The sequence below is a fragment of the Monodelphis domestica genome, chromosome 2 (genome assembly GCF_027887165.1).
Source record: "Monodelphis domestica isolate mMonDom1 chromosome 2, mMonDom1.pri, whole genome shotgun sequence".
NCBI lineage: Eukaryota > Metazoa > Chordata > Mammalia > Didelphimorphia > Didelphidae > Monodelphis > Monodelphis domestica.
In genome coordinates, this window is record NC_077228.1 from 156,995,745 (window position 1) to 157,022,878 (window position 27,134).

Sequence of the window (27,134 nt, forward strand, 5' to 3'; positions counted from 1 at the left end):
ATGCCAAGAAAGAGGTGCTATTATTATGGTTATTTTTCATTTGAAGAAACTGAGGCTGGAACAGGTTAAGAGGCTTGCCCAAGGAAACCCAGTGGTTAATTGTCTGATGTTGGATTTGAACTCAGATCTTTCTGCCACTAGACTCAGCATGCTCTCCACTCTTTCTCCTAGTTCCCTCACAGAATGTCATGAGAATCAAATTAATTAATATATAAAAGACCTTCGTAAATGTTTTTAAGCTCTCTAAAAATGCTTGCTGTTATTGTTATATGGAATAAGGTAATAATATCTCCCTTTTTACATACTGTTTTCAAGCTTGCAAAGTGGTTTCTTTCCAAAAGCCCTAAGAATTCAGTATTACAATTATCCTACTTCTGAATAAGAGGAGCATGGAGTTCAGAAAAGTTAGATGACTTGTCTAGGTTTCCTTCTGCTACATTTCAACAGCTTCTCTTAGAAGTTTTCAAAAATTGTTTCTGAAGTAGGCAAATATGCTTTTAAGATGTATTCTAAATTTCCCAGTGATCTATGATTGCATTAAGGAATGGAAGCTCAGAAGAGGCAACTTGCCTTAAAATGACTAAAATTAACTGTAATGTTTAAAATTAAATTATGAGGCTTTTAGTAGCTGTAATAATTCATTACATCAAAGTAGTGAGAGTAAAGAGAGGGAAATGTAGGAAAGATTGACATAACCTACTATACTTACTCAGTTTGGTCCACTCTGAGAGTTATTAATATTGATTTAATATTGAAGCAAATCCTCCAGAAAACGTCCAGAAAAGATATATCCACTTAGTGATGAGCTGACTTGGGATTTTCCCTCTTGTAAATGTGTCAGAGAGGAATAAGGAGTCTATTACTATGGACACTGGCATTTCAGATGCTTCATTGAATGTATGTACTGGAATATTCTATTATAATTTTATTTTTTAAATTATATATAAACATATATAATAAAATTTAATATATTATATATACATGTATATATTATAGACTACAGAAGCCAAACTACAAAGATCAGATGACTTCCTTTACAAAAAGTTTAGCTTGAGTACAAATTTCTGGATTCCCCCTCATTTTCTCATATTTGCTCCTTGCAGTTGATTTGGTGGGGAGAGATGTGGAATTCTTCTGTTAGGTGGTAATAAACCTTTATACTTCTGTTATGGGTGAAAAAAATCCCCTAAATGGGAATGACATGCATTCCATATCAATTTGATTTGCTTCCACTAATAATAATAAACATAATAAATGACATTTATATCACATTTAAAAGTTCTCAATGCACATATTATCTCATTAGAGCTAACAAAGATTTATTGAGATCATTCCATAGGCAAGGCACTGACTACCTGCTGGTGATATGAAGATGAAAATTATAGTCACTGCCCTGAAGGAATTTCTAGCATATTCCTGGGGAGTTATAAACATTCAGAGAAAGGGATATAATAACATTTTATTTATGCAGAGATCACTTTTCTATCTACTATCTCATTAGGTGGAACATATCTAAGAACTAGGAAGTAACCAAAAAGGGAAGTGGTGGTACATGCAGCCAATACAGAAAAATTGCATAAAAGCTAGATTGATTCCTATTGACTCAAACTTTACACATACTTTTAACAATCTGGGTGATATAATGAAGTTCATATTTGTTATACAAATTCTTTCTCTTCTAATATAAAATATATGCTTCTAGTTTCATAGTTTCATGCTCAATCTTCCTTGTTTGACAGTTTATTAAAAAGTCCTCATTTTTAGCTCAAGAGGTTTTAACCTGAAGTCCATGAAGTTATTTTTAAAAAACACTTTGATAACTGTATTTTAATATCCTGTCTCCTTTATAATCCTATATATTTTATTTCATAAATTTAAAACTATTTTTCTGAAAAGGTACCCATTGGCAGTATCAGACTGTCAAGAGTCCATGTCAAAAATAAAAAGTTAAAAGCTCTCATTTTAGTTGATTTTATAACACCATAAAAAAAAATTAAAGGCCAAATGCACATGCCTCCAGATTTTACAACTCTTATATAATGTAAAGATTTTCTTGAACAAGGGTTAAAATTAAAATGTTGATGCAGAAATAAACCAATTATGGAAAATTCACTTATTGGAACATCTCCTTGCTCATAGTTGCCAGATAAATGTAATTGTAAACCAAGGAGAGTGCAGAGGTTACACAGAAGGGTGGAGCAGGATGGAATTATAAGGCAAAATCAAAGAGAGGAAGAAAGCTGGCTCATGGCTGCATTTGTTAACATTATTTGGTTTTCAGGCATGCTAAAATGGTATATGGGTCAAAGCAGTGGGATCCTTTGGTGATAGAATCCATATGGAGAGATGGATAGTCCTTGTAATATGATATGGAAAGAGAATCTCTCTCTCTCTCTCTCTCTCTCTCTCTCTCTCTCTCTCTCTCTCTCTCTCTCTCTCTCTTGCAATCTAGCCAACAGAAATCATGATAAAGTGCCTTTGGGAGGAAAAAGGTCCCAGAGTAGGGATATAGAAAAATCTACACTCAATAAACAGGAAATGGAGAGCAATGGGGCAGGGAAGGGGTGAGGGAGGCAATGAAATTGAGTTAGAACAACTTTGTCAGAATTAAAGGGCATTAAAACTTGGAAGGGTGTGTGTGTGTGTGTGTGTGTGTGTGTGTGTGTGTGTGTGAAATTTTATTCACCACTATACTATAATCACTAATTGGACAGGTAGCTGAAAATACATTCTTTAATTATTTTCATATCTTCAATTTCCATTTTACCCTCCATTACTCAGATTCAAAGAATTTGCAGGTGAAGTCCAACCTTCTATACTCCCCTAATATATCTCCTGACATCTTTCCTGGGCAAGGACAACACTAATTTCCAGATGCTCAGGAGTTAGGGTACTTCGTGCCTCATCATCTCTTGCTATATTAGACAATTTTAATGTGTAGTGGTGACTTTATGTGCATGGATAGATACACTAATTAGTGATTAGAAAGGATGAACTCACCTAATATTTTCTGGTTGTCATGTTCTCCGAGGGGTCTGAACCTGTCTTACTGCATAAGATCCCCTAATCAAAGAACCAGGGATTGCTGAATTTCCTTTCATTAACACTGTGCTAATTTGCCTAAGTAGTCTTACCCCTGCTGGGTGTTCATATCACTGCATTTTCCAATCCTTTATGTTTTCCCTCTTAATTTCAATTTTTTTTCCAAAATGTATTTGACAAATAATGACTTTTTTAAACTAAAATTCCTTTCCTCCCCTTTCTTCCTTCTTAACTTCCTTCAATCATCTGCCTTTCCTCACTTTTTAGCTTCAAATCATTGCCATGCCCTTGAATGTTTGAGATCATAGGATTTTAGGTTTAGAGCTAGAAGGGATCATAGAGGCCAACCAGTAAAGTATAACTACCTCTGGTCCCATTTTATAGCTGAGGACTCTGAGGCTCAGAGGGTTAGGTTCTCCATTGGGCAGCACACCCCACTAGCGCTGAAGAGCTTTCTCAAAGGCAGGAAGAGAACTAGGACTCATTAACAGCATTCCTTGTCATCTTTCTCGAAAATGGACCCCCAACTCACCTTTTATCTCATTGAAGCCCAGACATTCATTTTCTGGGAGCCACACCATTGTCTTTATTAGAATAAGCCCCAAACATGTTCTTAGTCAAACTCTGGGGTCTTGTGGGTCTTTCTGCTAGCAGCTGGCAAAATTCTGATGGGAATTTCACTTCTCTTATCCAGTATTTTTCTAAGCCTGACATGCTTTCAGACCTCCAGAATTACATCATTAGTTGCTTTTGCTTCTGGAAATCCTGGCAAATAATCCATTATATCTTTTTAGCCTACAACTGTTGGCTTAACTCTTTCCTTCTCTTCTGTGAGCCCCACTTAGAGCATTTTATAGTGAATAGAATATTTAATGAGACTATGTTTGTTTCCACAAAGGGTGATGTTTTAAAATAGCTCTACCTCAGCTGAGTGTTTCATAAGCTACTGTTTTGTTTCCTTTTCTTGTTAAATGTCTCTGTATTCCAAATAACCTCAACTTGACCATAAAAAGTAAAAAGTCCATTGGAGCTCCATTGTTCTTTGCTTTTAATCCTCAGTTGACCCTCTCAGCTCTCACTCCATTCATCCCTATTAATAAGCTTTAGTTCTTAGTTATCCCATGTTCCCCTACCTCTCACATCTCAACTGCCTCTGCTCATCTCTCTCTCTCTCTCTCTCTCTCTCTCTGTCTCTCTCTCTGTCTCTCTCTCTGTCTCTCTCTCTCTCTCTCTCTGTCTCTCTCTGTCTCTCTCTCTGTCTCTCTCTCTGTCTCTCTGTCTCTGTCTCTGTCTCTGTCTCTCTGTCTCTCTGTCTCTCTGTCTCTGTCTCTCTGTCTCTGTCTCTCTGTCTCTGTCTCTGTCTCTGTCTCTGTCTCTCTGTCTCTGTCTCTGTCTCTCTGTCTCTGTCTCTGTCTCTGTCTCTGTCTCTCTGTCTCTGTCTCTGTCTCTCTCTCTCTCTCTCTCTCTCTCTCTCTCTCTCTCTCTCTCTCTCTCTCTCTCTCTCTCTCTCTCTCTCTCTCTCTTAGTCCTGAGTTGCTTCTCTGGAACTTGATCCAGGCTAGCCAACCCCTACTAACTCCATCTTTGGGAAGTAGACTTAAGGACCCTTCCTGTTGCATAACCTAGGAACAGGGAGTAAAAATGCAACCTGGAAGGAAGCAAGAAGTCTAGGGCAAGAAAAGAAGACCAACATGAGACCTAAATCATGTAGCCCAGAAGCTAGATTACAGGAAATTCTCCCTACTCCATCTGCTGCTTGAAAGACTTCTCTTTCCCTTCTCAAATCTTCCTACAGCATATTGAATCTTTCATTCCCTCATCACTATCTTGTAGTCTAGTTATCTACATACACATTGTGGTGTTGTTCAGTTGTTTCAGTTCTGTTTGGCTCTTTGGGACCCCATTTGGAGTTTTCTTGGCAAAGATACTAGAGTGGTTTTCCATTTCCTTCTCCAGCTCATTTTACAGAAGAGGAAACTGAGTCCAAAAGGGTTGAGTGACTTGCCCATGATCATACAGCTAGTTAGTCTCTGGAGTTGGATTTGAACTCATGAGGAGGAGTCTCCCTGATCCCAGGCTAGGCACTTTATGCACTGCATCACTTAGCTACATTTTGCACTTTTAACTTATAAGTTTCTTGAAGGCAGAGGAAGTGACCTTTATTCATCTTTGTAGATCCATTGCCTAACACAGCAAGAGCTTAATATGTTTGCCGATGTTATGATACTATTTGGAGGTCTTTCAGAAGAATGGTGCCGTATGAATTCAATTTCTTTATGTCTCATTTAGAGCACAAGTTAAAATGCATTAGTAAGCAAATGCAATATTTAACTGGGCCATCTTAGTGCTCATGGGAAAGCTGCCTTTAAGATGTTTTGCATATTTATACAGAGCATGTCGCCTGTATATATAAGCCATAAGTCTTATCTCCATATCTGTGTCTAACTTGAAAAGATGTTTTCAAACTAGGTTACTTTGAAATATAGGGAACGGGAGGCATTCTTAGAGACCATCTAAGATGATGACTTTACCATCATTATCTTTACTCTCATTCCAGTGTTTCCTATGGGGGGGGATGCCTCATACCTTTTGTTAGGGTGGGGAGGGAAGGTTCAGACCTGCAGTCTGCAGTTCTTCTGCACAGTAACCCATTCATAGACAGACACAAAGCAACTCATGGCTGGTTCTCTTATACCTTTATCACACTGCCTATCCCCTTCCACGTTTATGTTGTTGTTGGTCAGTCATGTCTAACTTTTTGTGTTCCTATTTGGGGTTTCCTTGGCAAAGACACTGGAACAGTTTGCCATTTCCTTTTCATTTTAAAGTCAAGGAAATGGAGGCAAATGAGGTTAAGTGACTTGACCAAGGTCACACAGCTAGTAAGTATCTGAAGCCAGATTTGAACTCAGTTTTTCCCAACTCCAGATCCAGTGTTCTAACCACTGAACCACTTTACTGGAACACTTTCTCTGAAAATATTGGATAATAAAATAAGTAGAATATAAACTCCTCTTAAAAGCTTTTTAGTTTTTGCATTTTTATTCCTCCTGTGCTAAGCATAGTGCCTGGCAAATAGTAGGTGCTCAATAAATGTATGTTGATTCATTGCCTAATATGTTTGTTTAAGTGGGTTGAAAATACCAGATGTCTACAACTCTTCCTTGTGCCTCTCTCTGCATCATAATGATACTCTAACTTGTGATTTTCATTGTGTTTTAATAGGGCTGGGATTTAAGAGCTTGGGAGGCAAACATTAAGAGTGAGACATGCATCATAAAAACAGAGTCTTCAAACTGTCTAAGGAGAGAAAAATAAAAGCTGTATAAAATCTGTTCATAGCTGATCCGAGTGAATTTTCTATTTAAAGTATGACAACAGAATGTTATAATGGCTGGTGGCACTGTTTACTATCAAGGTGTCGCTATTTCCATCACATCTTGTGTTCTTGGGTTTTAAATGTGTCATTTGCTGCAAACACAACTGTTCTGAAAGGAGGGAGGGCCTCTGCAGACATCTCACTCCATTGACTATTTCCATATTTCTCAATCAAAGGATTGAGAAATCCTTTCTGCCACCCACCACTTCTTCCTTCTTTATACCTGTGTTCATGCAAAGGAAGAAGTTTTTAAAAAGCATAATCTGGTGTCATGGTTTAGAGTCCTCAACTTAATACAGTAAGCATTGATTAAGCATCATCTATGTGTTCCCATGCTGCAATGAGGCGATTCAAAAGGGAAAATGAAAGTCCTCGCCCTAGAGGAACTTCTGTTCTACTGGGAGAAAGCCAGCAAGTTCACAGATAATTAAAGACAAAAATATGTTGTGGGATGGAGGGAGAGCTGAGGGGAAGGAACAGATATTTATCAAATGCCTACTATATGCCACACACTGTGCAAGGCTTTTTATAAATGTCTCATTTGATCTTCACAACAAGCCTAGGAGGTAGGCACAATTATCATCACCTTTTTACAGTCGAGGAAAATAAAAGTCAGAAATCAAGTGACTTGCCAAATTTGAACTGAGATCTTTCTGATTCAAGACCCAGTGTTCTACTCACTGCACCACCTAGCTCATAATGCCCTAGATAATTATAAAGTATCTTTGGAGGCCATTGGGGAGAAGCTAAGAACTTGAATCAATCAAGGGCTTTTGTAGGAGGATGCAATTAAATTTGAGCTTCAAATGGAGCTAGATAGTGATGAGCAGGGGTTATACCGGCGTACCGAGGTTGGGAGATGGAATGTTATTAGTGGAAACACTGTCCCATTCAGTTAGAATGAAGACTATATGAAGGGGTGGAGTTAGTGGATGGGGCAATAATGTGTAAATCTGGAAAAGTAGAATGCCACCAGGCTTTAAATGGCTTTAAGTGACCACAAAGGAATTGTATTTTATCCTCGAGACAATAGAATGACATTGGTGTTTTTTTGAGAAGGGATGTGTCATGGTAGGACCTAAGATGATTGTGCTACAAGTTTGTGAGAATGATATCATCATGGCATATGGATTTATTTGAAGTTGTATACCATACAGTAACCTTGATGGATTTATAACCATTATGAGTTGGGGAGCCATTGTCGCTGTTCAGTGGTTTCATTCATGTCCAACTCTTAGTGATCTTATTTGGGGTTTTCTTGGCAAAGATGCTAGGGTGGTTTGCCATTTCTTTCTCTAGCTCATTTTACAGAGGAGGAAACTGAGGCAAACAGGATTAAGTGATTCACCCAGGGTCACACTGCTAGTGTTTGAGGGCAGACCTACACTTGGGTCTTCCTGACTCCAGACCCACTGCTCATCTAGCTGCCACACACACACACACACACACACACACACACACACACATGCGCATGCACATGTACATGTGTTTATATACACATATGTGTATTATATAACTACTGTGCCAAACCTAAGGTGCCAAATTAAGTCTGAACTCCAAAAACCAAGAATTTCACCTTGCTGGCTGCCCTTGGAGAGTGATAACTATTTATTTATTTATTTTTAAGCCCTTACCTTCCATCTTGGAATCAATACTGTGTATTGGTTCCAAAGCAGGGGAGTGGTAAGGGCAGGGCAATATGGGGTTAAGTGACTTGCCCAGGGTCACACAGCTGGAAAGTGTCAGAGGCCAGATTTGAACCCAGGACCTCCTGTCTCTAAGCCTGACTCTCAATTCACTGAGCTACCCAGCTGCCCCCACAATAATTTTTTTTTTAATAAATTGGGAACTTTGAGAAAATCACCTCTCAGATTGATCCAGTCATTGGTTTTAATGCAATTTGCAAAAGAAATTTAAGATGCAAATGAAAGCATAACATTGAAGAAATGGCTTGAGTAGACACTTTTCTTCAAAATTCCATCAATTCAATTGATTCTCTGCCAACAAGCATTTATTAAACACCTACTATGCGCCAAGCACTATGTATGTACATATAAAGGCCTCTGCCTTCCAGAAACCTACATTCTACTGGAATTTGCTATTGAACATTTATGTGTAAGGCAAGAGGTAACAAAGCAGTATGAAGAGAAGACCAGCTTCAGGGTCAGAAATGACTAAGTATGTTATTTCTGCTTCTTGTATGTACTGACTGTAACCATGGACAAGCCACTTAACCTGGTAGTTACCCAATCATTTCTTTTGAAAGTCATAATAATAACTAGTAATATCAGCAGAAGCATTTATGACAGGGACATATGACATTGAAATCAAAAGGAGGACAGAGGGTCATGGAGGGCGTGAGTTGTTTAAAAACTATTCCAAAAGAGAGAGCAAAGGAGAGCAATTTGTTCCAGTGGTCCTCCAGGCAGTGGAATCAAGCCCTGGAGAGGACTTAGAGCTTGGTCAGACATCACAGAAGCTGAGGTCATCTTCAGTATCCCGGGCCATCACCAGTCATTTTGACTATTGCCTTGCCACTGGAATTCGACAGCTCTAGAAGAGAGTAAGGTTGAAGACTTTGTGCATCTCTGTTCCACTTAAATCCACTTTGTAGCAGAGTCAAAAAACATTATCAGTGATGTCATTTTAGTCTTCTTCAAGTACGAAGGACAACAACCAATCCATCATGGGCAGGTCCTACCAACCAGGAAAGCTTTGGCATACAGATCCAGTGGTCGACTCTATCACTCGTCTAATGACCTTTTCAGTCATATATGGAAAAGCTCATCAGCACAAGTGTTGGCTTCCAGGTGATAATCTTTTCCTTTTTCTTTTACCCAGCCATAGCAGCTTATACTAAGGCACAATAGGGTTGCAATCTACATTGACAAAGGAATTATCCACACTGGTGAAATTATGAAGGGTCATAAATTACTGACAGTTTAGTTCAGTTAGTCTGGGCTAAAACAAAACAAGATGAGAGGAAGGGAATAAGCAAGCACAGGGTGCGTACTATATGCTAGGCATTGTGTTAAGCTCTTTATAAATATGATTTCATTTGATCTCAAAATAACCTGGGGAGTTAGGTGCTATTTATTACTCATATTTTATGGCTGAGGGAACTGAGACAGTCAGAGGCTAAGCGACTTGTCCAGGGTTACAAACCTAGTAAGTATCTGAGACCACATTTGAACTCAAGTCTTTCTGACCCCAGACTCAATGCTCAATGCACCTAGATGCTTATACTTCTATCACATTTCTGAAATGATAGTTGAGAGTTAACTTTAAGCTAATAATCTGATTATTGTTTATGCCCAATTACATGATGAGTGGAATGTATGACATCAGGAATATTGTGCCAATCTCAGAATCTAAAAGACTTGAGTTCAAGACTTCACCCTGATACATACTGACTGTGTGATCATGGGCAATCACATAACCTTGCAGTGGCCTCAGGTCACTATCCAAGAAACTAAGCTACAGAGGAGAAGCTTATCGTTTCCCAATAGACAGTTTACTAAACCACTGCAAGAATAGGTCTGGACTAAAACAAAACAAAACAAAAAAGCAAAAGACATGGCACTTTATTACAATGCTGTCCTTGTGAACTATGTCACTGGCACTCATTATAATGTTAGAATGGAACTGTCCCAGTGTGACCGCCACAGCCATTCTGCAGATAATGGTTTGTCTGGCTGGACAAAAAGTCCTGAAACCCTCTTGATGAAAAGAGGGTTGCCAAGGTCAAGTAGTCCCAAATCACACAGCATAGCAGTCCTTGTTGCCATCATCATCATCAATCACCTTGTCTTGGTAGATTCCTTTGCATAGACCCCTTCCTCCTAGAGGCATCATGCTATAAATTTCTTCATTTTCTTTTTGTTTTTTCTTATATATATATATATATGTATATATATCTTGACTTCTCTAGAAGACATACAAAGAAAGTTTAGAAAGTCAAAGTTGCTTTCTGAAGAGTTAAAAACCAGTGGAGGGTTAATGTGGACCAAGATTATCTCTCTAGCAAAGCATTCAATAACCAGGCTCTCATGCATCTGTCCTTGGTGTTAGAAAATGCTCTTGCTAGAGATGGTATGTGACTCTCAGGTATGAACTGTGTGAGCACTTAACCAGTAGTTTTTCACTGGTGCACCCATGAGAGGTTAGTTTTTGCTTTATTTTAATTCAATCCAAATTTGTTTGACATATTACTATTTTCAGACTGCTTCTCAATTATTCAGCCCAGCCCTGAAACCTACAATCAACAAAAGTAGTAATAACTAATAACAATAATAATAATTTCTAGCATTTATATAATATTTTAGAGTTTTCAAAATGCTATATCCTTTCATTTGAATAAGAAGGATCCCTATAGATAAAGGAAGTAGGAAACACGAAGATGAAAAGACTTGGGGATAGGGGGACATGACAATGATGTTCAAATAGTTGAAGGGCTTTCATGTGCCGGAGAAATGTGCAGGGTGTAGAATGAGAAGAGGAGGAGTTACAAAATAAATAGAAGTCTCCAAAAAGTAAATAATAGCTTAATGAAGAAGAAATTAGAGCTACCCCAAAGTAAAATACGATGCCTTCTTTATGCCACTTTCTTAGGTGTACTATGATAGATTCCTTTGATAGGCAGTTGCACAAGATGGCCACCAAGATTCTTTCCACTACTCAGATTCTGTGATTCGGTCATTCTTCATCTCTTAATTCCGAACTAGTCTATCTTTTCTTACTGAATCCCAGAAGACCATAACTATGATAATGGCAACATTATAGTTCAGATAGAGGGAGAGCTTAACAAATGCTTGTTGATTATTTTGTTGTTCAACTTTCATTCATTCAACCATTCAAGAAGACCAGTAGCATCATGGAGTGATGTCTTGACTAGTATATGAATTAAGTTTAAGTGAAGATGAATTGCAAAAGTCATCAGCATAACTCTCTGTTCCAGAATCTTCAAAGTCCAGTGGCAATGTGTTGGCTGGATATTTTGACTGGTTGACTGACTGGTTATTTCTATATTGAATTATGTTGCAGGAAGAATGCTGAAATGAGATTCTGAAGAATATTTTTCTAGTCCTGCTTTGAAGTCATTGTATTCAGTGTATTCAATTCAGACTGTTTTTCCTCATTTCAAAACTGAGAAAAGTAGACTCAGACATTTTATCAACTCAAGAGATCTGTTTTTTTTTCTGATATTCTTGGATAGGATTCAGTAATATACTGTAAAATATTACTTCTCTTCCTCTTCTGGCTTGACATTCACCTCTTGACATAGTAGCTACCTTGCCAATTAATATCCAATCACTAAGAATAATAGCTAACCTTTATATGGTGCTCTAAGGTCTGCAAAGATCTTTAGATTTATTACCTCATTTAACCCTTACCACAACCTTGTGAAGTAGGTGCTGTCATTGTCCCCATTCTACGAATAAGAAGACTGAGTCTTAAAAAACCTAAGTGACTTGCTTAGGGTTACGCAGCCAATCAATATCTGACATTCTTGACCACAAGCCCAGCAGTCTATCCAGTGACCCACCTAAAGATGTCTCTTCCCTAGGAAAGCTATATTGGGAACCATAATTAAAACTATGTGTAGAGATAAAATATGAGAAGAATTAGATTTCAGAAAATTTGATTTCTTCTATGACTATTGGCATAGTTACAGACTTCTGTGTGTTAATCTTTTTGTTGGTGTAACTTTTTTTTTAAACAAGGCATTTTGTTCCTCCTATTCCTAAAGGACAAACCAAGGCAAAGACTGAGTGACTTGCCTGAGATACCAAGGTACCCCAGGGCTTAACTGCAATTAGAGCACAAGACTCCCCATGCTCAGTCCCCTCGTTGTCTGATTGCTGTTACAGCTTATGTTTAAATACAAGTTGCCTTGCTAAGCAAAAAATAATTATAATAGATTCATTTAATCATAATGCAGCAAAGTTTAACTTGTTAGAACCTTAAACTTGCAGATGAGGCGTTCCCTGGGGCTTCTTGTCTGATTGTAGTTGTTATGCCTGACCTACTTATTGGTGTTCTCTGAAGGCAGCTTAAAACCCTCCCAGGATACTCTATACATTAAAAACCCAACAATGGAGACTCCTAAAAGCCCATGACTCATTTGAATGACCTTTGGTGGCAGGATTGGGGGGGAGGGGTATCTTTTATAAAGCAAACTTTACTGTTATGGCTTTTTACTTCATTTTTTATCTAAATGTGAATCACCTCCACTAAAGTTAATCCTCAACACTTAGAGAACAACATGTTAGTGGCAGAATAATAGCAGGTGTTAATTGTATCTTCAGAAGTGAATCACAAAGACCTGTGGTAAAGTGTATTTAGATAAAGATGGACACATTCATATTATATGTCCCCACTTCTGACTTTTGCTAAAACTCAGGTTTTTAAATATCTTGTCTAATGGGAACACCTCTGGTTTCCAGCTTGGTTTTCTGCTCCAATATAAGATGGTGGTAGGGAAGAGAATGACATGGTTTTGTTCTGTTGTTTGTTTGTTTGTTTTTTGGGGGGGTGACTTTTATTTTATTTGGTCTTTTTTATTTTAAATTGTATTTAATGAATTAATTTAGAATATTTTTTCATGGTTATATGATTCATGTTCTTTCCCTCCTCTTCTCCCTCCCACCCCCCCACTCCCATAGCTGACATGCAATTCCACTGGGTTTTACATGTGTCATTGATCAAGACCTATTTACATATTGATAATTGCACTAGGGTGATTATTTAAGATTCCCATCAACCTATGTGATAAAGTAGTTGGTTTTTTTTCTGTGTTTCTACTCCCACAGCTCTTTCTCTGGATATGAATAGCATTCTTTCTCATAAGTCCCTCAGAATTGTCCTGGATCATTGTATTGCTGCTAGTAGAGAAGTCCATTACATTCGATTGTACCACAGTGTATCAGTCTCTGTGTACAATGTTCTCCTGGTTCTGCTCCTCTCACTCTGCATCAATTCCTGGAGGTTGTTCCAGTTCACATGGAATTCCTCCAGTGAATGGCATTTATTTTATTTATTTATTTGTTATTTGCTTAATAATTGCAGCCTCAGAGTGGTGGTCAGGCGTTTTACAGAATCATGGACTCAGGAGAGTTGAAAAGAATCTCAGTCCAATCCATATTTCTACTGAAATCTCTTTTACTGATTTTTCTAGCATTGCTTTCACTTTTTAAAGACAGTTAATAAGAGGGCGACTTACTATCTCACCAGACATTCCATTCTAGAATAACTCTAATTATTACACTAGTCAGTAGAGTTATATCCTGCTGAAAAGATGGTTGTAGTGGATAGATTGCTGGACCTGGAGTCAATAAGATTCTGCTTCCTGAATTCAGATCTAGCCTGAGACACTCACTAGCTGTGTGACTTTGGGCAAGTCACTTAACCCTGTTGGCCTTGGTTCCCTCCTCTGTCAAATGAGCTAGAGAAGGAAATGGCAAACTCGGGTAGTATCTCTGCCAATAAAAACCCAAAAGGGGTCATGAAGAATTGGACATGACTGAAAACAACTCACCAACAGCCTTTCTAGAAGGGGCAGAGCTGAACCACAGCTAGACCTCATCTGCCCTTTATAGACCTTGCCTCTCTTTCCTTTCTCCTATCAGTCATGAGATGAAATTAGGCACAACTTAATACAAAAGTTAACTGACCCTTAGCCTATAAGCAATATAATGACCCTCAGGCCCATCTGTCCCTTTTCTCTGCTATTTTATGAATTTGATATCAAATGAAAAGTTATTAGTACATTCAAAATAGCTCATAGCCCCCAGTTAGGAAAATCCTTAGCATTTAGACAGAGGTTCAGCTCTTTCCTAATTTAATTTTGTGTACCTCTAGTTAATTCGTTGTTTGAGACAAAATGAAGATGTAGAAAATGTTTAGGTAAAAGAAGCAAACTGCATATTAGAGTGTCTGTTACTTGACAGACATAGAGCCAGAAAACTGAGAAAAGTGCAGATCCATTGAGAAGTTTGTGGCATTTATTTTAAAGAAACCAGTCGAACCAATAGTTCCCATCCAAGTAAATCTGTTCCAAGCTGCTTAGAAGTCCCTTGGGCTCGCTGAGAGCTGTCTAGTTTCTTCTGCAGCTCAGACCTCCTTTTCTTCTTTTCCTTTTCTTCTTTCAGTTTTTACCTCTGAGCCACCAATTCTTTCTCATTAATTTCGAAGCAAGGATTGTAGCTGCTTCTGCTCAGCTTTTACCATTCCCATTCCTCATGACTCAGTCTGCCCCTCTCAATTGTATATATTCCTTGAAGAACTCCTGCACATGACTCAGACCTACCTTTGGACTCATCATAGTCCCAAATCTCTTTCAGGATTGAGAAACAATTCTTTTCCCTCTAGATTACAAATGCTAGGATTCCATTTATTTCTCAAACGTATTACATTTTTTTTCCTTAGGTAGAGTCAACATCTTCCTCTTATTTACTTCTACCCATTGTCTGCTGCCTCCTGGAACTAAAACCAGTCTAATTCTTCATCCACATGACAGGCTTACAAAGACTTGGAAGACATTTATGACTGCTTCACCACCCCAAGGACTTTAGAGCCTGTGAAGCTGCTTTCTGCATCCAGAACTGTCTGCCTTTGAATGCATAGTCTAACTTATATCACCTAAATACTCAGCCTGACATAGAAAGGACAGGTGTACATCCTATGAACCTTGGAGGAATGGAATCTTTAGCTAATGTAATATAAGATTCCAGCAAATGGTCAAGTGAATCCCTAATACTCTCTCCCCTGTTCCAGCCCAGAGTGGCTTCAGAAGACCAAAATCATCCTCAGAATTAAATCAGAAGTAGCCTGGGGTATCTTTTAAGATCACCTCAACACTGGAGCTAGTCAGCAAAAGTATGAAACTTAGGAGATTCTTAAATAAAAATATTCTTATCTCCTTTCCTCTTCTATAATACTTTTTTTCTTTTTCTAGACCTATCTCTAGGACTAGTGTCTCTCTTCTCTCTTCTGTTCTTTCTCCTCTCTCTTTTTCTTTTCCTAGTCACATTAGAAAAGAATCCTTTGAAAGTCCAGGTCCTAGGCAGTTACCAGTGACCATGATATATTTATATGAATCACATACCTGCCCCTTGGAGAGCCTTCTTAGAACTGCTATAAATTTTGCCCACTAGATTCTGTTCCTCATAAGAAGGAGTTTTCTGACAGTTTAGGCTTTCCTGACATGTTCCAGTCCCAAGTCACAAATTTTGGGTCTTACCTGATGTTCCTAAATGAAGCCTAGAAGTGTGAGTAAGTTGGGTAAATATAAGGCAGTGGTTTTAGAGAAGGCTCTAATCAAGCCCACTTTATCCCATCTACCTTCTCAAGCAAATACCAGAGTGTCATACCACTAAGTTGGTCTTTCAATTAAGAGTGATCAAATAATTCCTTTTCCTGAAACTTTTCTTTTTTTTTCTTATTATGAATTTAACAAACTTCAACAAATAGGAGCATTTTTGATATTCAAAGAAGAACAGAAAAAGAAAATTTATATATAAAACTGTATATCTCTTGTTCTTGTTCTGTTCTTTCTTTTTTTTCACTACATGTAGAAACAATTTTGAACAATTGTTATCTGACATTTTATGTCCCAGATTCCCTCCCTCCCTCTTTCCTTCTCCTTTCCCCAAGATGGCAAGTAATCTAACATAGAATATACCTATATCAGTGCTCTCTTGCATTACACATTTCCAATATTCTTTATGCCATGACAGAAGACACATATTATACATACAAGAAGAATCTCATGAAGGAAATAAAGTGAAAAATGATATTTTGATTTGATTCAGATTCTGAAATCCCTTTTTGGCTACGAATAGCATGCTATATCTCTTATTGTTCTTTAGTTGTTTTCAGCCATGTCCAACTCTTCATGATCCCTTTTGGGGTTCTTGGTAAAGATACTGGTGGAGTGGTTTGCCATTTCCTTCTCCAATTCATTTTATAACTAGTAAGTGTCTGAGATCAAATCTGAACTCAGATCTTCCTGAATCTTGGCCCAGCATTCTAGCCACTACCCCTCCTAACTGCCCCTATACTTCTCTACATATTTAAATCAACACAATTGATTAACCAAACTGCCATTTGCCCATTTTCCCTTCCAAACTTTCTGTTCCTTCTGCCCATTTAAATGTTTTGTTGACACTGTTTCTTTTCTATTTTTTGAACATTTATTCATTAGTCCTATTTCCTAATACCTGAATAAATGCGTATATAATGGGAGCTACCTATTCTATATTCTACACATAGCCTATGGTCATTAGTATTTCTCTGGAGGCTCACTGTGGTATATAGCAGAATCAAATGAAAATTTCAGGATTTGGTTTTTTTTTCCATAAATGGTATTTTGTTTTCTCATATACGAGCAGGTCTGGGAGTGAAAACACAACCTGTCACTTGCACATTATTGATGAACAGAGCCCGTGAAGGTTTGGTAGACCATGATAGGAAGTTTTCTGACTAAAGCCAGAAGTGACAAGAATATACTTTCCCATTCTGGATTGATCATCCATTACCACAAAGCAGGCTTCAGCAACCAGTATATTTCAGTGCTCTATTACTCGCCTGTGACAGACTTTGTGCTAAATGTTCCAGCCTGCACTGCAGAGCATCTGGTAGGGATTCATTCAGCTCCTCCACAAGGTTATCCATTCTTGGCCCATCTCTTCTCCTTTTTCTCCCTCTCACCTGTCCCCCCACCCCCCTATTGGCTTACCCAGCAAATATCACACCTCTTCTGTTATACTCTGATTTTCCAAAATACTTTGCAATTCGTGACTCAGTGGTCTGGTTTTGGCTTCCTTGGCAAGAACAGCTGAAGTTATGAAAGGAAATTAACACACAGAAATCTCAACAGCTTCTGTGATGATTAAGTTGCATATGGATTTAGCTCTAAAAGGCCTCATTTGAAGGGAGGAAGTTCTGCCTCCAGAAATGTCTGTTCACCAGCTGTGACTGCTCCCCCCTCCCCTGCCCCAAAGCAGCAGAGTGATATGGCAGATCTGGGGCTTACAGCAAACCTGGGAACAAGTCCTACACAAGATAGAGTTGATCCTGATCAATCTATCATGCTCTTTCAAATTGTCACTTAAATAAGCAAATCAAATTGAAGAGAAAAGAAGTAGTGGAATGAGATTCAGCAAGTGGGGATAACATCATTTTACTACACTTTCCATCTGCTATCGTTGTTCACTTGTGTCCGACTCTCTATGACTCCATTGGGAGTTTTCTTGGCAAAGATACTGGAGTGGTTTGCCATTTCTTTCTCCAGTTCAAATGTGAGTTCAAGTCTGGCCTTGGGCACCTACTAGCTACATGACCTTGGGCAAGTCCTTTAACCCTGTTTACCTCAGTACCTTGTCTATAAAATGAGTTTGATAAGGAAATAGAGATACGCTTGAGTATCTTGGCCAAGAAAACCCCCAAAGGGGTTTTTACAAAGAGTTAGACATGCCTGAAAACTAAACAACAACAAAAAATGTTTTCTAAGTATTCATCATCTCCTCTCTTAGAATGTAAGTTTATCCTGATTAGAGGCTGTTTCATTTTTTATACTTGTATTTCTAGTACCTACACCAGTACCTGGCACACTATCCACTGTTTTTATTATTAAAGCATATATAGTTTCATAAAAATACCTAATGTGTAGTTAAGTGGAATTCACTAAATGTAGTTTAAAAAGACATATGTACTTATAAAGTGGTTAAATACAAGGTAAATATTGTCTTTCCTTTTGTTTTTAATATCTACAATGCCTCTACAATGCCAGGCACATATTGGATGCTTGATAAATGTTTATTGACTTTTTTGAATTGATATTGAATTAGACTGAATTGATTCAATTAATATTGAATTCAATTGGATTGATTTATTTGAAATGATAATAATGCATCTACCAACTATTTTTAACTATCTTGTTACTGGTTTATTTATGGGCTTCTTTTCCTTCCTTTGCTTTCAGCTTGGAGACCTGCTTCACAAGTTGCAGTTTGTCATGACCTATGTGGCTCCCTGGCAGCTCGCTTGGGGGTCATCCTTTCATGTGTTCGCTCAACTCTTTGCAATACCTCGTATCCTTTTTTGCTTCTACCATTCTTCCATACAGAACTTAAAAAGTACCTACCACCCTCACCAAAACTCCGTCCATGAAGAGGTTATAAAGGACCTGATGCCTCTTGGGATTCTAATCAAATTGCTTGGTCTTAAAGATGTTTCTAAGTTTTTGAACCATTCTTTATTACTAATGTTTGCTTAGGAGTTGTTCTTCTCTTCCCTCCATCCCGTCTTAGTATTTTTGTTTCACATACTCAGGAGCTACACTGAGATATACTAGTCCATAAGTTGAAATTGATGCTTTTGTATTTTATTACAATTTTTAGTTAACATTTTTAGTTAATTTTTTAGTTAAAAGGTATTAAGTAACACAAGTCAAACCACTGTTATTAATACTTGCTGGCAGACTTGAAAAATACTGTTAATACAAGGCAAATGTGGAACTATATCTTATACAACTTCACATATATAAAGGATATCATATTGCTTGCCTTCTCAATGGGGAGGGAGAAAGTCTAAAGGGAGAAAATCTGCAAAAAAATTTTTATGGAATGTTAAAAAATGTTAAACATTTTAAAAACATTTAGATAAAAAGAAAAATATTCTTTTAATTTATTCAGCACTATACCATAGCATAGCATAAGAGAAAATGAGGCAGAGTGAATAGAGGGCCAGTCTTGGAAACAAGAAGACATATGTTCAAGACCTGTTGTCTCTGTGATAATGGAAAAGTCACTTAATATCTCAGTGCTCCAGATAATTCTCTAAAACTATGAATTTCAGAGAAATTGCAATGGTAGAAGGAATTTCCACAACAGGAGTTGCCTATGTCAACAAAATCCCAGATTAAGGAGCATTCTTTATTAAATTATTATAAGACTAAAAAAGTCTTTTTAGTTTATCATAGTTTCCTCTGGCCACTCATCAGTTGGCTTCATTAGATTTTCCTACTCTATTTCTTCTTACTTGGGCTTTCATTGGAAAAGGTGGTGGATTTGGATTCAAGAGGACTTGGGGGGGGGAGAATCTCAGTTCTGCTTCTTGTGATTTTGGACAAACCATATAACCTCTCTGTTTCCCTCAGGCTTCTCTTCTATAAAATAAAAGGATTGGTGCTGATCAATTATTCCTTTTACCCTCTATATCTGTGACCCCTAGTAACATTAGTTTGTTTATATTTGCTTAAAAATTTGAATTATCTCCATTTTAAATAGTCTGCTTTGATTTAGATAGTTAACTTGATCCTGTTTAATCAAATGAAAGATGTACTTGAGTTTGGTCTGAAACTTTGTTTTCTCTCTAAAGATTTCTTCCCCCAGTTAATATATTTTTTTAGATACAGTGTTCACACATCTTGCTATTGGTTCAATTTGATAGCATTTTTAATGAATCAAGGTGCTACATGGTATTCTGCTAGTCATTTTAATGAGCCCTGTGTGAGCTTTCAGAGAATAGAAAGCTCTGTGATCTGAACTTTGTACATACTGATGGAAGCATATTCTGGGTAATCACTAAGTGATAATATATTCCAGGAAGTCATCATTTAGGGGGAAAATGCTTTCCTACGATGTCATTTGTTACACAAACTGTAACAGGGGCAGGTCTCACAATACATATTGTTCCATGGGCCTATTTTTAGACCTCCATTGATATTTAAAAAAAAAAAACGTTTTCAAGGTTATTTGGCAGAAAGAGCTGACAAAGAAAAAAAAAGAAAGGACAAACATGTAGATTCTGCATCTTCCTTCTACTGAAGTCATTTTGTGCCTTGCAAAGAGCTTTAATTTCTCTAAGTAAATCCCTCCAGAGAGAAGACAGAAAGGTGAACAAATGAGGTAATTTATGGGGCTATATCTTAAGTGTGTATGAGGTTCAGTATCTAGAATTTAAAGTGTGTTTATTAAATGCAAATCATGACATTAATGCATATTTATGGTAGGGAATTTGCACTGTGAATTTTAAACTCAAAGTTATGGCTCCCACTCTCCCCATAATTTTGGCCTCTTGTACATATATAGCCTTTTCTATTGATGTTAAGATATTTTAAGTGAGTTCAGTAATACTAATTACTGGATGTGGCTAGACAGTTGAATTGAAGACCATTCTGGGAACCTTAATTTTGAATTACCTGCCCTGCCTCCATCTTCAGTTTTTACCCATAAGCACATTAGTATGAAGTTTTGCATTTAATTCCTCTCCTTCAATAAAAAAGAACACCAGCAACCCTCTACTGGAATGCATACAACATGCATTTAAGTCCAAGTTCTTTTGTGCTTGTGGAGAATAAGTAATTGAATACATCAGAGATGTACATTTTATTAGGCATTTGGTAATTTTATTTTAAAACACTCATTCCATGTCTATGCTTTGTCCTCTAAAAATACAATGACCAATTAATGACATCTGTTTCCTCTCCCCTATTAAAATGTCATGCTTTAGAATTTACTGTGTAGATTCTGAGGACAGCACTTGAACTTCAGCCTGTAGAAAATCCTCTCTCATGTTACTCCTACAAATTAACCACAAAGGGCCCCCTGCCCAAGCATGGGTCAGGGTAGAAACTTGCACCCTGGAGTCTACCACTGTATTTCACATATCAAGAATTTTTATGTTGTATTGAGCTAACTAGCTATAAGCCATTGGAGTCCCAAATGTCAGCTCTAGATGGTGGCTGTTTTTGAAATGCTGGTCATTTCATGAGCCTCTTTAAGGAGCCTGGGGCCATGATCTTGCCAATGAGAAGGGACTCATTTCCTCAATTTGGGGAGCAATATACTGAACACGGACTCTCAGGCCATTAGAGTACCGTTTAATAAATTGCTGTATCCCCCACTAATATGCTATCTCCCTCCATCGGCTCCTGAACTTTTAACCTCCAAGAGGAGATGAACATGCTTAGCCTTTGAATGTATAGAGATACTGCACAAAACTATTCTCTTTTAATAACTATAGGAACTCGCAGGGTTATCTCTGTTAAATATTTATATTGAGAGGCACCTCACTGCTTTCAATGTGAGGTTAGGTTTCTAATGAAAGGCTGTTCTGTAGCAATGATTTTTCTTTTTCTCCCTAACTAGTTCCCTATATCCCACTGCCATTTCAATTTTAAATGTCTGTCATTTGAATCTGTAGTTTTTCAAAAGTGTCCATATCTATAGACTTAACTCTTACCAAGACAAGTTAAAGGGCAACTTTGAAGAGTCTAGATCTCTTTGAAGAAATGCTCATTTCCTAGCTCCACCATGGGAGTCATGATCATGTTCTTTAATACTTACACAGAGAATTTTGTATTTCCTTATTGTTCCCTCCTATGTAAAATGAGAATCTAATCCACGAAGGTATATTATGGGTTCAGTCTTTCTTCCAACACTGAAACTAAAAAAAAAAAAAAAAGACATATATCCTGTTAAATTTTCTGTCTATATGAACTGGGTTTTGTGTTTTTTCATTACTATACTGAATTTTTTTTTATATCATTAGTACGTTAGCATTGCCTTCCTTTCACTCCTTAGACTGAGTTCCTATATAATTAATTATACAGAACATAAAAATATAAACGATCATCTATGAGTGAGAGAACGAGCCCATTAAATGGTTTCCACCTTTTAGGGGGCTGTGGAATTGAAAGGTTAAGCTGTGCTGCTTTTTATGACACCTCATCTAGCCCCACTGCTTTGGTCTAGCTTTCCCATAAGTTCTTTGTCCCATCCATCACCATTATACTTGAACTCTACCCTCTTTTCTTTGTACTTCCTTCTTGATGCTTCACAACCCCCCTCTCCAAGATAAGGGCCATAATTGATTAGGTTCTTCTTTAGGGAAGTAGCTTTGATATCCTCAACTTTCCCACATCTTGAAAGATAGAAAAAATGAAGAGAAATCCAAGGTGTGACTTCATAACTGACTGTAACTTTAGAAAAGGTGACTACAGAAAAAAAAATAAGATAATTATCCACCAAGGGAAAAAAATAGACTTAAGTTATGCTATAAGATACTTGGCTAAGATCAGAGAAAACTTCCTCATCATGGAGTTGCTTAGCACTAGAATGGAATCATAAGAGAGGCTGGGGAGTTTGTTTACCCAGGGATGTTCAGAAATAGGATAAAAATTCATCCATCTGGAATAACTAAGACTAACAGCCAAATCAGGAGAAAAGTAATAGATGAGATTGCCCTCAAGTCTATCTACATAGAGGATGTGGGAAAAGGTATAATACCTGCTGCTGTTGCTGTTGGTGATAAAGGCGGCATGGTAATATCTGTTTTCCAAATGACACCAGAGATTATGAAACAACTTTTGGCCATGTATTCTATATACCAATAAATTCTGGGGAAATGTGTTAAAAGACCTGAAATCTGAATCGGTTTGCAGAGAGAATGTGGCAGTCTTCCACTTAAAGAGATCCACTTTAGATTCCTCTATAGAATCCTGTGCACTCTAATTACCTGAGGACAGGTGTTCATCTTGGATTTCTAAAGATTTAAGTAGTTTGACATTCTCTAGGACATCTGCTCCTTGCAATTGCATTGTCCACTGCCTTCTGTCTCTCTTCAATATCCCTCTGGCCTTTTAACCTTTCCAATACTGTATCTGCCACCATGACAGTGACTGGTAGTAGGGGTACAGGCACAAGGAGCAAGGGATAAACCCATAATAAGAGTGGTGAACATAGTCAAGAGAAGCTGAAGTGACATGGGGCCCAGGAAATAAGATCTTTGCTTTTTTATCTCCTTCAAATACTGGTAAAACTGTAGTTTCATTGGCATAGAAAATTCCCAGAACCCTGAAAAGTAAAATGCTTTTCCTAATGTTCCATGGTGTGTATTAGAGATAAGATTTGAGTCCAGATCTTCCTAACTCTAAAGCTGGCTGTCTACCCACTATACTGCAGTTGTTTCTACTCATATGTTAGAGATCTCAGTGGCTATGATGAAATTCTGTCCTTTTCAAGTTTCTGATTGAACATCTCTGGATTACAATAATAAAATGGTCACTAGGAAGAACCTTAGTACTGAAATTAACAAAGCAGATGGAATGTGGTGCCTTAGTCAGAAGTGTACTGGGGCCATTTTATAGAGATTTGTAGATGAGTAATACCAATAGGAACATTTGAACCTCAGAAATAAGAAAATGTTATAAATCAGGACTTGATTTATAGTTTTGTTGCTTATCTATAAGAAAATGATGAAGAACATTTTAATGGTGCAGATTAAACAAAAATGACAAAATGCATACTTTTCTTTTTTTTCAGAAAGATAGTTGTTAAATATTCACCAGCATACCATTACTTAAAATACATGTACTCCTACTCTATAAACAGGCATAATTATATTAAGACTGAATAGAAGCATTAGACTTGATACAAGCTAAATAATGAATATTGTACCAATAATATTAATGGAAAAATCTTTTTTTAAAACAAGTATATCAATACACAAAACAATGGTGTTCATTTATCTTGAAAAGTGTAATTCAGTTTTAATTATTTATTATGCTCCTTAGTACTTTAGTAAATGTATCAGTGTATATTTTGCACAACTAATGATGTTTTGGTAATAAGATGCTACTTCTTTTCAGTTCTAAGACTGTTAATTGTTGCTGAGAAGCAGAGTGAGACTTGGAATTTTATAAGAATTATTGGTTTAACATGTTAGGGAAATGAGATTTAGCAGGGTACTACTGAAAGTTTTATATTTCTATCTGCATATGTATTTAGAGAAAGGATTTGTTTATGTCTTTCTTTCTTGTTTCTCTTTCCTCTCTTGAAGTGGGAGGTATTTAAGGAAGAAGTGGGGAGATTGCTTAAAAGAAAACAGGTCGGGACCCACCTGAAGGAAAATTTAACAGAAAAGTGATGAAATAATTTCTTTTACCTTAACTTGACATCCTCAGACTCTGCCATGCTTTTCTTCCAAACTATCGCTACTTCCATCTTTTCAACTCCATTAAGTCCATTCCTGGGGAGTGTCATTTTCATAACCTCCTATGCCAGGCCTGTCAAGTTTTGGGAGAAGAACTACAAGTAAGATCTTCTATACTATTTTTCTGCCTATTTTTTATCTACTTATTGTTTAACACTATTTCTGGCACATAGTAGATGTAATCAATGTTTATTGACTAACTCATTAACTACTACATGGGGAAGCAATTTTCAGAGATCTCCAAACAATGATCCATGTTACATAATTTTACCAGTTTGATTGGTGAACTTGTGGAATTGATCAGGGGGGTCTTTAACTCAACCCTGACCCCAACCCCATCCATGAAGAAGGGTATCTAAAAATGATTATTTTCCCTTTGAGACTGTGGAGTCTTTCACAGTACTCATTGACCAAGGATATAGCCAAGATTTTTTCATTGACATGTTTGTTTCAAGTCAGTGTTTTTGCCTAGTGGTATTATTTAACTGCTTTTTTTTTGTCTGGATTCTGAACAACTTTAAAAAAGTTATAGGTGAACAATCAGACAGTATTAACTCTTCAGCTAAGAAGGGGAAGGGGAAGATCATAATGTACCCCTTATCAGCCTGTGCTCTTGTAATATTCTGTGAGAGTAATTAAATGTATTGGAACTCATGAGGCCATGATGTGCTAACATAGCTTCATGCTTCTTCAGTAGTGAAGCAATTAGGAACTCATATTTATTGGCAAATATTGACGGGTAGCCTGGGAAAGATTATTTCATGTCAACTGTGTTAGTAGCTGTTTTGAGGGTTCATTTGGAATAATTCTATCTTGCTTTACTCTCTTCTGAAAAGATGGACTTTCTATATCAGAATAGGAAATATGGTAACATAGGAGGGGACTATCTTATGCTGCACTTTGGCCAGCAAGGTGGTATGGTAGATAGAGCACCAGAGCTGGAATCAGGAAGACTCATCTTGCTGAGTTCAAATCTGGCCTCAAACACTTCCTAGCTTTGTGACCCTAGGCATCTCACTTTTAACCCTGTTTGCCTTAGTTTCCTCATCTATAAAATGAGCTGGAGAAGGAGATGGCAAGCCTCTCCAGTATCTCTACCAAAAAAAAAATCTCCAGATGGGAGTCACAAAGAGTTAGAAATGTCTGAAAATTACTCACTAGACTAGGAGGCACAACGGTAACTTAGTGTTGGTTACTTAATAATGATAATGATGATGATGATGTTGATGATGAGTAACTATATTATACAAAAGAGCACTGTAAACTTCTGGTTGGGAAGATGATTTGGAAAGTCATAGAGGAGCCAAATTTTCCTATATACACTTCAACAAATATCTAAAAAGATATCAGATAGGTCAATGATCAAGAAGAGAGAAGAAAAAGATGAATCAGCTCCTCTATCCAGTGTAAAACTGCCCAAGAAGAAAGTCAGAATCCAGTAAGCCCTTAAAAAGGGATTTTCACAAGAAGATGGAAAGCAGCATAAGTTCCTTAATTGGCCAAAACTCAGTAGATACTCTGAGTCCTCACAACTAGTTCTTTCCCTCTGAAAATACCTTTCATTTCCTCTTTATATGTCTGGTATGGATGTTTTGTTTGTTTGTTTGTTTTTTGCATGTTGCTTTCCTTATTAGAATGTAAGTTTCTTGAAGACAAGGACAACATTTTGACTGTTCTTTATATCTCCAGGACTTAGTATTGTGCCTAACACATAGAAAACTTTTAATAAGTGCTTGTTGAACCAGAATGGAGCAAGGGGTCTATAGGCTATCCCCTCATAAGGTCTAAAACACATGGATCTTTGGAGTAAGGATATGCTAAAGGAGACATGAATAATCACGAGCTATGATACTATAGTGAAGCCAGGGGAATCTTGGCCTTGGTCTATTAGAGTAATAGTAGGGTACAGAGTCTTCCATCATAAGCATTTAATTTCTAGGAACATAAGATGAGACAAATAATGCTTTAGAACACTTGGAGACATGGCAGGAGAGGGACCTAAATCAGTGTCTAGACTCATGGTCTAGGTTCCATTGTAGAAGGTTCAGTTGCAGCATAATCCCATTATTTGGTTGTGGTCTTTCAGAATCACAATAGGGAACAGATTGATTCCTAATTGGAGATTGTACAAGCAGAAAGAGACCAGAAAAGACTGAAGCCTGTATCTGTATTGGACTACCAAGGAGAAGTCATGGCTTCCATCAGAGGATGAAGCCTAGTCCCAGACTTCAATGACAGTAGATTCCAGAGTACACAAGGAACAGAATAAAATAGGCCCTGTCCATCTAAACAAATAGGGAAAGAGGAAGGTGATGGTCCAAGTACAAGCTCCCAATCTAGAAATTAAGCCTAGAGACATGAGCAAACAGAAGAAAGTACCAAACACAATAAAGAAATACTATGGCTTAAGAGAAGCTTAAATACTTAACCCAAGAGAGTATTTTCATTAGAAAGGTAAATAGAGCATTAAAGGAAAAAAAAACTGACTGGGCACACAAACTCCAAAAGTGACTAGAAGAAATGAAGCAAGAAAGAAAAAATGAAATTTAACACTCTTCAAGGGAAAAAAAAATTTGGAAGGAAAATAAATAGCTTAGAACAGAAGGTAAAAAAAAAACCTTACTCAGGCAGTAGACCCCTTGAAATATAGACTAGCACAAATATAATTCAGTTATTACCTGAGAAAATGAGATAACTTAGAACAAAGTCAAACAGT

At 37.3% G+C, this 27,134-nt stretch overlaps 1 protein-coding gene across 2 annotated transcripts in view; it reads left to right on the forward strand.

Moving 5' to 3' along the window:
• The window catches only part of PCNX2 (pecanex 2), a 409,779-nt gene that overhangs the window by 256,639 nt on the left and 126,006 nt on the right, over positions 1–27,134 (forward strand). For both annotated transcript variants that reach the window (XM_007481607.2, XM_007481606.2), the window contains exons 22-23: positions 18,405–18,513; positions 24,390–24,519. In XM_007481607.2, coding sequence (XP_007481669.1) covers positions 18,405–18,513; positions 24,390–24,519 — 239 coding nt within the window. The remainder of the gene's footprint in view (positions 1–18,404; positions 18,514–24,389; positions 24,520–27,134) is intronic.